General features: G+C 38.2%; 2 protein-coding genes across 2 annotated transcripts in view; one reads left to right on the top strand and one right to left on the bottom strand.

Annotated features, from left to right (window-relative positions):
• Positions 1–1,426: 1,426 nt before the first annotated feature.
• LOC137651638 (caldesmon-like) overlaps positions 1,427–13,015 on the bottom strand; it is a 43,725-nt gene continuing 32,136 nt past the window's right edge. The window contains exon 2 of the mRNA XM_068384860.1: positions 1,427–3,758. Within this exon, the coding sequence (XP_068240961.1) occupies positions 1,533–3,758 (2,226 nt within the window). The 3' untranslated portion in view covers positions 1,427–1,532. The remainder of the gene's footprint in view (positions 3,759–13,015) is intronic.
• LOC137645806 (uncharacterized) overlaps positions 9,967–13,015 on the top strand; it is a 3,983-nt gene continuing 934 nt past the window's right edge. The window contains exons 1-2 of the mRNA XM_068378763.1: positions 9,967–10,149; positions 10,279–10,517. Of these exons, the coding sequence (XP_068234864.1) occupies positions 9,967–10,149; positions 10,279–10,517 (422 nt within the window). The remainder of the gene's footprint in view (positions 10,150–10,278; positions 10,518–13,015) is intronic.

Here is a 13,015-nt window from a genome sequence, read left to right as displayed (position 1 = left end):
ATTTGTCAGAGGTGGGGAGGGGAAGGGTTGGGAGGAGTTATAAGCGACGTGGATCGGACATCGTCAACATAGTCAATCGAAAAGAAGTTTGTGACGTCAGCGGACATTTGGTATATATTCAAAATATATACTAAATTACAAATCGATCAATTACTCAAAAGTGTCACTATTTGTGAATTGTATATTCTACTTGGTAATACTTGACAATAATCTTATTCTTTAAAAGAAACTTTTTACGAGAAAGACTATTTTTGCAGCGTATGACTGCTTTCATTGGCGGGTAATTGGCAGGCATCCTTAGGCAGTGGTCAATAATTTGATGGTGTTAGTGTAGCAAAATGTCGTCTGGGAAAACTGGTCATTCTCAAAATGCACTTTAATATGATTCATTTCAAATATTTACCAAATATAGACTATACATTTCACAAAAAGTGACCCTTTGGAGTAATTACTCCATTTTTAATTTAGTATCTATTTCGAAAATATACCAAATGTATGCTGACATCACAAACTTCTCTTTGGTTGGCTGTTGATGATGTCGTTTCCTGGTCACTTAGTACCTCCTCCACCAACCCCTCCCCCAATGTTCTTTCCCAGCATTTAAAGAACCTCCCAATTACTGTACAAAAAGAGGAGAGCTGCAGGACTACATAATTTTTGTAGTAATAGAATGTGCTCTTGTAAACAAATACCTTCAAAATTATAAATAAAAGTGAGCATGAAAATTGATACAGATGTTATTTTCAGGAAATATGAATACCCAATCAGAACATCCAGAGCCCTAAAATCTTAAAAGATATATTTCTTGTAGCTATACCAAACTGGGTCATTAATAGTGATTACTGCCAAGTTATTTAGTTTCCAACCAAAATCAAAGACTTTGCAGGATTCTAGTTACATTGAGTCACTGAATCTTACCTGGATTACGGAAAATTCAGATTTCTTTATTGATGAATCCTTCATTTCAATGGCCCCATACACTGCGTGCCAAACCAAGCAGATGGGGAGGACGAGTAAATTACATCTATTTACTAATGTTTTTTATCCTACTCTCACAGGAGTATTCAGGTTAGTTTTTTCCGGAAGTTTTTTCTCTGCATACTAGTGAACAATCACAGCAATCGTAGAGGCGTTTTCAATGAGGGACTACTGTAACTCTGACAGAAATTGATTTGTCTCATTTCATTTCTATTGCATTTAGACTGCATAGCAGCATGTAATGTGAAGGAGGAGGCTTAGGAAGCTTGTCTAAGATACTATGGCCATTTAATAAGAAAGGAGGTGAAGCAAATCAAGTGACTTGCGAACATGCCTATAACGGGAAGGAGGAATACTGGATGTCGGCAGATCAGATGGAGGATATGGTTGTGGTGGGACTGGGGAAGATACAAGGAACAGAATTAGATGGATAAGAGTAGACTAGACCAACTGATATTGAAATACAGAGGGAATAATAATGTTGAAATATGAGGACTTATTTGAGGTTAATATATCGTCTTTAGTCTTAACTGTTTTTTTCTTTTTCACTTCACTTAACTGCCCATATCTTTTTTAGGCCTTCCTCTTCTTTTCACTTCTACCTTAAAATTTGGATTAGGCATCTTTCGTGGCCTGCCTCTATTTTTTCTTTCAATTTCGTTACTGCCTTTTTGGCATTTTTCATGTTTACCTTTGTCACTCGGCTCTTCATGTTTTCTGGGCCGTCCTCTCTTTCTCATATTTTTTGAACTTTTTTCAGTGCATATGTTATCTTTCTCAGGCATGCTTTGTCCATTTTTAATTTCCCTTAGAACTTGTACTTTAACTTTCTCATCTTTACATGGCCTACCCCTCTTTCTCTTCATCCCACTTATAATATTGCCTTTTTGAATACCTTCACTATTTAAATTTCCAAATTTCCTGGGGCGTCCTCTCTTCTTCACTTCCATTACATGCCTTTCAGATGTTCCAAATTTCCTGGGCCGTCCTCTCTTCTTGACCTCTATTACACACCTTTCAGATGTTCCATATTTCCTGGGCCTCCCTTTTTTCTTCACCTCTATTACACAACTTTTGGATGTTCCAAATTTCCTGGGCCGTCCTCTCTTCTTGACCTCTATTACACACCTTTCAGATGTTCCATATTTCCTGGGCCGTCCTCTCTTCTTGACCTCTATTGCACACCTTTCAGATGTTCCAAATTCCCTGGGCCGTCCTCTCTTCTTGACCTCTATTACACACCTTTCAGATGTTCCATATTTCCTGGGCCGTCCTCTCTTCTTGACCTCTATTACACACCTTTCAGATGTTCCATATTTCCTGGGCCGTCCTCTCTTCTTGACCTCTATTACACACCTTTCAGATGTTCCATATTTCCTGGGCCGTCCTCTCTTCTTCAGCTCTTTTACATATCTTTCAGATGCGTTTTCTTTCTTAGGCCTTCCAACTCCCTTCACCTCTTTAGTAAAGGTTTCTTTTACCTTGTTTTCTTTCAGTGGCCTCCCTCTCTTTCCTTTAACTGTTTTTACAGTATTTGCCTGGTTACATTTTTGGGTTACACCCCTTATACTCTTCTGCTCTCTGAAATTCTTGGCCTCACTATGACTTTTCATATTGTTCCTAGTATAAGTATAAATGTTTTGAGAGGGTTTTCGAGGTCTCAAGTTATAAGGGTGATTGGCTTTCCTATGGGGCCTATTTCGGAGGAAATAGGTTCTTTGCCTTCCCCTAATTGTTTTACCTATTTCACTTCTAACTGATATTCTTGTCAATTTAATATTTTTCTTACTCATGTCGTCCTCGATCAATTCATTTACTCTTTTCCTTTTTTTCTCATTACAAATTACACTATCATTTTGAACATTTCCAACATTACTTGAATGTTCTTCCATTTCCTCCTTTTCCTTATATAGTTGGTGATCCTGCGTTTTTGGTTCGTTTTCCGTTATTAAATTTTCGATTCTTCTTTTTTTCTGCCATGAAGTTTCATTTTCCCTATTGCAGTGCTCGCCCATTTCTACTTCTATTTTCCTTTTGAGGGTAATTTTTTCATTTTTTCTAGGCAACACACTTTCCAGTTCCAATTCCTCACCATCTAAATTTAATTCATCGTTCAATGCCTCCTCCTCTTCGCTCAATGCCGCCTCCTCTTCGCTCAATGCCGCCTCCTCTTCGCTCAATGCTTCCTCCTCTTCGCTCAATGCTTCCTCCTCTTCACTCAATGCTTCCTCCTCTTCACTCAATGCTTCCTCCTCTTCATTCGATGCTTCCTCCTCTTCGCTCGATGCTTCATCCTCTTCGCTCGATGCTTCATCCTCTTCGCTCGATGCTTCATCCTCTTCGCTCGATGCTTCATCCTCTTCGTTCGATGCTTCATCCTCTTCGTTCGATGCTTCATCCTCTTCGTTCGATGCTTCATCCTCTTCGTTCGATGCTTCATCCTCATCGTTCAACGATTCATCCTCATCGTTCAACGATTTATCCTCATCGTTCAACGATTCATCCTCTTTGTTGAGTGCTTCATCCTCCTTTTGTTGATTTACATTTTCATTCTCATTCTTGTTTTCTAACATAGCCATAGCCATAGCAATGTGTTTTTTTTTAGTTTCATTGACTAATGTGAGGAATTCCTCTATATTTGACACTCCTGGGGGGAACCTCCTTGTCTGGTCTGGCAATTCTTCATCACTCGACGTAAATTTATCATCATCACTCCAGACAGATGTTTTAATCTTGAAGGGATTCTCCCAGCATTTCTTGCGGCTGGGTTTAAACCCAGTCTAAAAAGAAAATTAACCTGAGTTTTAGACAAATGAATAAGCAATATCCATCATATCAAAAGATAAATCTTTAAAGACCACTCCATCCTTGTACACAGTTTCCTAAAAAGAAAATGAACCTGAGTTTGAAACAAATGAATAAGCAATATCCATCATATCAAAAGATAAATCTTTAAAGACCACTCCATCCTTGTACACAGTTTCCTAAAAAGAAAATGAACCTGAGTTTTAGACAAATGAATAAGCAATATCCATCATATCAAAAGATAAATCTTTAAAGACCACTCCATCCTTGTACACAGTTTCCTAAAAAGAAAATGAACCTGAGTTTTAGACAAATGAATAAGCAATATCCATCATATCAAAAGATAAATCTTTAAAGACCACTCCATCCTTGTACACAGTTTCCTAAAAAGAAAATGAACCTGAGTTTGAAACAAATGAATAAGCAATATCCATCATATCAAAAGATAAATCTTTAAAGACCACTCCATCCTTGTACACAGTTTCCTAAAAAGAAAATGAACCTGAGTTTGAAACAAATGAATAAGCAATATCCATCATATCAAAAGATAAATCTTTAAAGACCACTCCATCCTTGTACACAGTTTCCTAAAAAGAAAATGAACCTGAGTTTGAAACAAATGAATAAGCAATATCCATCATATCAAAAGATAAATCTTTAAAGACCACTCCATCCTTGTACACAGTTTCCTAAAAAGAAAATGAACCTGAGTTTGAAACAAATGAATAAGCAATATCCATCATATCAAAAGATAAATCTTTAAAGACCACTCCATCCTTGTACACAGTTTCCTAAAAAGAAAATGAACCTGAGTTTGAAACAAATGAATAAGCAATATCCATCATATCAAAAGATAAATCTTTAAAGACCACTCCATCCTTGTACACAGTTTCCTAAAAAGAAAATGAACCTGAGTTTTAGACAAATGAATAAGCAATATCCATCATATCAAAAGATAAATCTTCAAAGACCACTCCATCCTTGTACACAGTTTCCTAAAAAGAAAATGAACCTGAGTTTTAGACAAATGAATAAGCAATATCCATCATATCAAAAGATAAATCTTTAAAGACCACTCCATCCTTGTACACAGTTTCCTAAAAAGAAAATGAACCTGAGTTTGAGACAAATGAATAAGCAATATCCATCATATCAAAAGATGAATCTTTAAAGACCACTCCATCCTTGTACACAGTTTCCTAAAAAGAAAATGAACCTGAGTTTGAGACAAATGAATAAGCAATATCCATCATATCAAAAGATGAATCTTTAAAGACCACTCCATCCTTGTACACAGTTTCCTAAAAAGAAAATTAACCTGAGTTTTAGACAAATGAATAAGCAATAATGAAATACATGTTTAGATACATTACCAATACAAAGAAATTAACGTACTCGTGAGTGCATTAAACAAAATTCCCCAACACCAAGAGAAAAAAAAATTAAATTCAATCCTAAATTATCTTACATTACATTTATAGGTATCTAGTCCCAATAAGTGAACACTACTTTTGAGCTGTCTGAGCATCTGTGAATCAAGATTGCTGGGAGAAAGACGGCACATACTAAAAAAAAGGGGGGGCGATTGATTTAAAGTGTTCTGGCATCCTGACATCTAAGGGAATTGACGCTGATATTTATTTCAAATAAAAGATATAAGAATATTCAAATAAAACCACAAGTTAAGATGTCATTATAGAAGTCGAATAGTTTTCAGATAACCTGCTTCTGAAATAAATCTAAAAATGCCGTTCGCATAGTAGGACACATCAGGTCCAAAAATCTTGGCAAGGATGAAACTGCCACCCTCACCTCGAGCCTCAAATACATATCTATTTCTTAAGTTACTATAATTGGGGCATTCAGTCAAATGCCTCAACTGTAAAAAGGTACTAAACAGTCATTGCAATATGGTTGGTGTTGGCCGGACACGACAAAGAGACTTCTCCCACTTTCGGGGCATCATGTTATACCTCCAAGGAGATATGACATTTGTTTCTTCTCTTATTTTATTGCCATCTAGACTATCCCAGTGATGTTGCCATTTATTAAAAAAGCATTTTTTTGATGTTAGGTAGCAAATCATTACACGGAATGGGATACCTTCTTGGAGACAACTCGGATGCAGCATTCTTCGCCAGCCAATCTGCCTTCTCATTCCCAGACACACCAATATGTACTGGAACCCAACAAAATCGAACCATTATACCTCTCCGTCAAATACTAAAAAGCCATTCTAAAATCTTTATAACTAGAGGGTTACTAGATTTAAAAATTCTAAGGCTTGAAGGACACTCCTTGAATAATTAAAAATGGTAAAATTACCCTCTTTCTACGCTATTTTCTCAATAGCTTAGTATGCCATACAGTTCGCCAGTAAATATGGAAGCTGTTACAGGAAGTGCACCTCTAAAATCAAAAACATTACTATGTGCTCCAAATCAAACGCCAGCATCAGATTTGGAGCCATCAGTATACTGTATATAAGAGTTGATCCCCTATGCTCTGCAACATGTTCAATAAAAAGAGACCTAATTTTTAAGTCAGTCATATTCTTCATAACTCCAATAAATTATTCACAAATAGATACCTCTGGTAATTTCCATGGAGGCATTCCTTTAAATGGAATCACATTAATTCTAATTATATTAAGACTGTTTAATAATTGTTTCATCCGGAAGCCATAAGGTTGAGGAGATTTTGGGTGCAAGTATGTTGAGTGCCTTACGAGGCTTGCAGTATGAAAGGCTAAAGAATTTGGGATTCTTTGCAATCTGAACCAAGACCAAATAATAGAAGACATTCGGTTAAGGTCTAGAGATAACTCTCCAGCATCAACAAGGAGACATATCATAGGTGAGGTTCCTAAATGCTCCTGTGGATAATCTGATACCAGCATGATGTATTGAATCTAATATCTTTTTTGGGCTCAAGCCATGTCGTCCTGATGGAAGGTTCCTACAAGTAGTTTCCAAGGGATATTTGAACTACTGTACAGTGATTTTCCCAGAGAATTTACCTTTAGGTCTCCAGAATTCTAACTTCTGGCGCAAATATCCTTAAAATTTCTCTTAAGGATATCATATATCAGGGGACGTAAATCTTGATACGACACATAGCAATCTTCACCCCTAATAGCGTTTTCGCCTCGAGGGGGAAGAGTGGCAAATTAGAAGGGGAGCCGTTATCAATGTTACCCTTCCTCCCATACAACTATTGAGTATCTAGATGGTGCAATATCCAAGATGGCGGTTATTCCTATTTTTGTAGCGAATTTGCATGGTGGTGTTCCTTGATGATTTAACCTTTTTGATCGATTTTGTGAGGATTGTTATTCAATCTAAAGCTTATTTCGCCTCTGAAAAGTTGAGTATTGATTCTTTACAATGTATAATTTTTAGTTCCTGTTCCACAGTGAAAGAGTAATTAATTGTGTTAGGATCTAGGCCTTTCACCGGAGGCGCCATGGACGCCATCATTCATTAAGCACGAGTTATTTAGTTAGCAGAACGATTCCCAGTTGTAATAGCATTAATAAATTATGAAAGCTATTTAGGCAAAATTATACTAGTAAAGATATTTATTTTATGAATAATTTCCTCTTCCTTTTGTCAATCGTATACGTTAGAGTTTCGGCGATTTAAGTAACCGAGATCTCGTCTTGCCTAGGCTAGCTAGCCTAGGCGATGTAGTACACTTTCAAATATTATCCCCGTTTACCCTCGTGTATCGTTTTATTAATTAAATGGGAGATAGTACAACTCCTAGAATTATATTACTCGATACTTGTCTCCTGTGGAGATTTAAGGGTAATCCCTCCTTCCCTCTGAGTGTAGTCATAGGCTACAACCCTATCTTGGTCTTGTCATTGAGTAGACACTCCGGCTTGACTAGGCTAGTGTTTTCTGACTCTTTCCCTGGCCGGCAGATAGCCAACTTTGGGTTTTTGACAGTCTTTTGCCAATGGCCGGGTGGCAGGGTGAGTAGTCACTCCCTTGCCGGACTCAGCCGCCGGCATAGGAGGCTAGACCTCCCTAGGCCACACTTCAAGTGGTTGTATGATGCCGCCACCTTCTCCCCTGCGGTCTAGAAGACTAGTCCTGTGCTCACAGAGCCTAGGCTGAAAAATAGACATTCTTCTGCCGCCTAAGATGGCGCCGGCACTGAAACGATGTTTCTCCCATGTTGAGAGAGGGCGGCAAGCCTGCCGCCTCCCCCTTAACTCTATTGGCAGAACCTAGGTTGAAGAATAGATAATTCTCCAGCTGCCTAGGATGGCCCCGATATTGAAACATTATTTCTTCGTTGTGTGGTAGGACCAGCAACCTTGCCGCCTCCTTCCATACTTTATACAGGACCCTTTTCCCTACCCCCTCTGTCCTTTAGCGATGACTTAGACATCGCATTCCTTGTGGCCGTCGTCCTGCAATCTCACCGCTTGCCGGCGGGCTGCGGGGTCGGCCGGGCTCCTACTTAAGCAGCTGTTTAGCCACTCAGTCTTTCCCTTACGGACATAGGATCCAGGAAGGTTGTGCCAGCTATGGCGGCTGCCAGTGGGAGACCCCCCTGCCGCTGAAGGTTCTTCAGTCCTCCCTTTGACTGCCATCCACAGTCCTGTTTCCGGCAATGCCAGCAACGGTCTTTGTGGCTGGATGGAAGCCTGAATAATGCATTCTCCCCTTCCATTTGAACCTTCCTTCTGGAGGAAGGCAGTAAGTTTATATACTTACATCCTTATTTAGTGTAATCATACATTGTAATAAGGCAGTCCTTCACTCCATGCTCTCTCTCTCTCTCTCTCTATCAGCTAGTGCCGCCAGGTACTTACTCGGTCGGCGGCATGCCGACTGTACTGGTGCCACCGGGTACAAACCTGCCGACCATATACATGCTGCCGGCCGGGCCGGCGCCATCAGGTACTTACTCAGTCGGCAGCATGCTGATTGTACCAGTGCCGCCGGGTACAAACCTGCCGGCCGGACTGTGCCGTCAGGGACTAGCTCTGCCGGCAATATGCCAGCTAAATTACAGTATATGATTACACAGTAGCCAGTATATTTGCAGTAGAGTATATACTGCATAGAAAACTATTGTATATATTATACAGTAATTTTCCAACATATCCTGTGTATCCTTGCCCAGTCTTTTGCTGAGACCAATCCTATATTGTAAGAATAGAATTCCTTCAATACTCTGATTAGAAATCAGTCTACAATTTACCCTAAAATATTAAATATTTCGAAGGGTCAGTGGTAGTACACTTTCTATCCCTAAAGGTTAGAACCCTTATCTTTGAGCTTCCCTGATCAGGAAGCTCTATAGTTTTAATATTGGAAGGGAAGGTCACAGCAATTGGCTGGGTGGGATACAAAAGTATAGTAAAGTGGCGGAAGAAAAAAACAGGGGTGTTTGGGGCAAAAATGTAACACCCCCTTAGTCCTGCACTGTTACAAGATTTTTGTATTTTAGTGCTATGTGATGTTAAACCAACTATTCTAGTTTCAGAATTATATTTTTAATGTTTTTGAAACCAAAAAATTATGACCGATATTGACCTTTTACTGGAACCATTATAAAAAAAGTTTGAAAAAACTTTAAGGTCACCTTGATATACTTTAAAAAATTTTTCCCCCAGAAACATTTTAGGAGCATGATATTGGGGAAGATAAATTCAGATGGACCCCTCCCCCCCCCTCCCATAGTTGTTTTAAGGACAGGAACTCCTCCCTGGGGGGGAGGAGGGGTTTTTCCTTACCCCAAATATGTACAGAAAGTGGGGTAAGAAAAATTCATGTAACTAATATTTTTCTTGCCCCAACTTGAATTTTTCTTACCCCATTGGATGAATTATTCATACCCCAATGTGATTTGTTTCCCCCAAGATTACAGGAAACTTTATATGTGCTCAAATATTTATTTATTTTGCAAATATATGCTCTGGTTATACAGGTGAGCGAGCTGGGTTCAACCTGGCATTCCCAAGTAATTTTTTCTCTGGGAATATATAGCAGTTATATACCTTAGAAATGGTGCTTTAGGAGCATTTCACTGGGCGACACGGGTCGGAGCCCAGAAATTCCTTTTCCAGGTATAATTTAGACAAAATCAAGCAGATATCCAGGAATTAGATTAAGGTGCATGTTAATTTCTAGACTTAAGTCACTATAGTTTAAGACATAAAGGATGGTACGGAATTATAAAAAAGTTGTTAAACCTTATAATGAAGAAACAATTAAAATAGCTCTACAAGAAGTAGCTGAAAGTGCTTCAATAAGAGCAACATACAGAAAATACAAGATGTCAACCACGCTTCTGAAGAAACACAAGGTCATTATGGAGGGCAATCAACCAACCACTGATAATAGGGCAAGCTGAATGGCTCCTGATAATGAACATGTTGATTTATATACCTATCTCCTGATAATGAACATGTTGATTTATATACCTATCTCATAAAAAAAACATATTTGCAATTACGTAGTTTTACTTTGACAGGGAAAACCAACAGCATTGTCTTTGGAACTTGAAGAGAAGATTGCAGATATGGTTCATCGTATGGAGAAAATGGGGATGGGTCCAACACCGAGTGAGTTTTGTGACATTATCAAGGACTTCTTACAAGCTAACAGAATTGATGTTCCCTTTAAAGATGGCATTCCTGGTTATGAATGGGCATCTTTATTTATGAAGAGGCATTGCTTGTCACACAAAAAAGGTGGTATGATGCAACTACAGTGATACCTTTACATACGATCTTAATTCGTTCCAGAAACTGCTTCGTATGTTAAAACGATCATATGCTGGAGCAAATATTCCCATAAGAATACACGGTAATTTACTTATTTCGTTCCTCAGCCTAAAAACCCATAATAACACCTTAATAAATCACAACAGTGAACCCTCACTACTTCGCGGTTCGACCATCGCGGATTCACCACTTCGCGGATTTTTTCCATAACCCATATATATACAGTAACATATATATATATATGTATGCATGTATGTATGTAGGTATGTATATGTGTATACATATAAATATATAAATATATAAATATATAAATATATAAATATATAAATATATAAATATATAAATATATAAATATATAAATATATAAATATATAAATATATAAATATATAAATATATAAATATATAAATATATAAATATATAAATATATAAAAATATAAAAATATAAAATATATAAATATATATATATATATATATATATATATATATATATATATATAATATACACACACACACACACACTAAGTAGGAAGATGTGATGTAGTTCTAAGGGAATAGTATGGGAAATATGTCTAGGTACTAAGCAAAGCTCTACCTCCAGTTTGTTTCTTCATTATGATCAGAAATAAATGTAAACAAAACATTGGTTGCCATTTTTTATTGTGCTTTTTAGCGTGTTTAGGAAACACATGATATAAAATCGCCTTTAATATTTGTGCCTGTTTTAGTTTAAGGTACTGTAGTATATGCATTAAGTGTTCTGTACATTAAAGGGTAGTTTGTTAACAGTACTACATACAAGGGAAGGTTTTAAAAGTCTGAATATACATGTTGAATAAATAGGTAAATATGGTGTCACTACTTCGCGGATTTTCACCTATCGCGGCCGCGTCTGGAACCTATCTACCGCGATAAACGAGGGTTCACTGTACACATAATTACACATAACATTAATACAATATAATACACAGTAAAATCTAAAAAAAGATTAATAAAGAAATAAATAAAAAAGGGGTTTTAATTTAACACCTTACCTTAGCGACAGGCCAGCGCAGGTGTAGGGACTGCTAGGCAGGAGGAGACGGAAGATCAGCGAGGAGGTAGGGACGGCGACTTTGTACGATAACGTGTACGATAACTTACGATAACTTACACTACGTGAACTTTAACTTAACTTAGCTTATTTTATTTTTTTCATTTTTATAATTTTCCTTTTACATTTTTTTCGTCTTATTTTTAATTTTCATCACTTTCACCCGATTCGGTCTTCCTTTTCCTTGCTTCACTTTCTTTCTTTTCGTCATGATCACTAGACCGTTTCATAGATTTTTTAAAGAAACTATCGAGTGAAAGTTGCTTGGTACGGCTTTGAGGATTTTTCCGAAATGAGTTAAGCAAACATCATCCAACTGCGCAACAACACGGCAAACCTGAAGTTTCTGTGGGTGATGCTTGTCGATGAAATCAACCAGGTGTTGATGATATGCCAACATCTGTTTTATTTCCGCCGTACCTAAGATTTGGCCTACCTCCTCAGTCTCCTCCGACTCACTCAACTGCACTTGGAACTCATCATGCTGCATGGCTTGCAGCTCCTTGAGTTCCTCGGTGGTGAGCTCTTCACGATGCTCATCGATGAGTTCGGTGATGTCATCTTCATCCACCTCCAGACCCATGGACTTGCCAAGAGATACATTCTCTTCGACGTCTTCCTTGGCGGCAACCACAGGTTCATTCTCGGGGCCAAAACCTTCGAAATCTCTGGGAGCAACAGCATCAGGCCAAATCTTCTTCCAGGCGGAATTCAGGGTTCGACGAGTTACTCCCTCCAAAGCCTGATCTATGATCTTTAAGCAGTGCACGATATTAAAGTGGCACCTCCAAAATTCACGCAAAGTTAAGTTGGTGCTTTACGTGACATTAAAGCACTGCTTAACTTAAATAAGTGCTTGGTGTACAGCTTCTTAAAATTAGAGATGACTTGCTGGTCCATGGGCTGGAGGATAGAGGTGGTATTCGGTGGAAGATACAACACTTTGATGAATTTGTATTCGTCGATGATATCATCTTCGAGTCCAGGGGGGTGAGCGGGTGCATTGTCCAAACAAATCAAGCACTTCAAGGGCAAATTCCTCTCCTGAAGGTACTTCTTGACTGCAGGGCCGAAAACTACGTTTACCAATTCCACAAAGATATGCCTAGTAACCCAAGCCTTAGAATTAACGCCATAGAACATGTAGCAGGTCTTTATTAATTCTATGTGCTTTAAATGCTCTAGGGTTTTCTGAATGGTAAACTAATAAAGGCTTAATTTTACAGTCCCCGCTGGCGTTGGCACAAAGCGCAAGAGTCAACCGATCCTTCATTGGGTTATGTCCAGGCATTTTCTTCTCTTTGGCGGTAATGTACGTTCGACTAGGCATCTTTTTCCAAAACAGACCGGTTTCACCACAGTTGAACACCTGCTGCTCTATATAGCCTTCCT

Source organism: Palaemon carinicauda, chromosome 1, assembly GCF_036898095.1.
Source record: "Palaemon carinicauda isolate YSFRI2023 chromosome 1, ASM3689809v2, whole genome shotgun sequence".
Taxonomy (NCBI): domain Eukaryota; kingdom Metazoa; phylum Arthropoda; class Malacostraca; order Decapoda; family Palaemonidae; genus Palaemon; species Palaemon carinicauda.
This window is presented reverse-complemented; position numbering and strand designations above follow the sequence as displayed.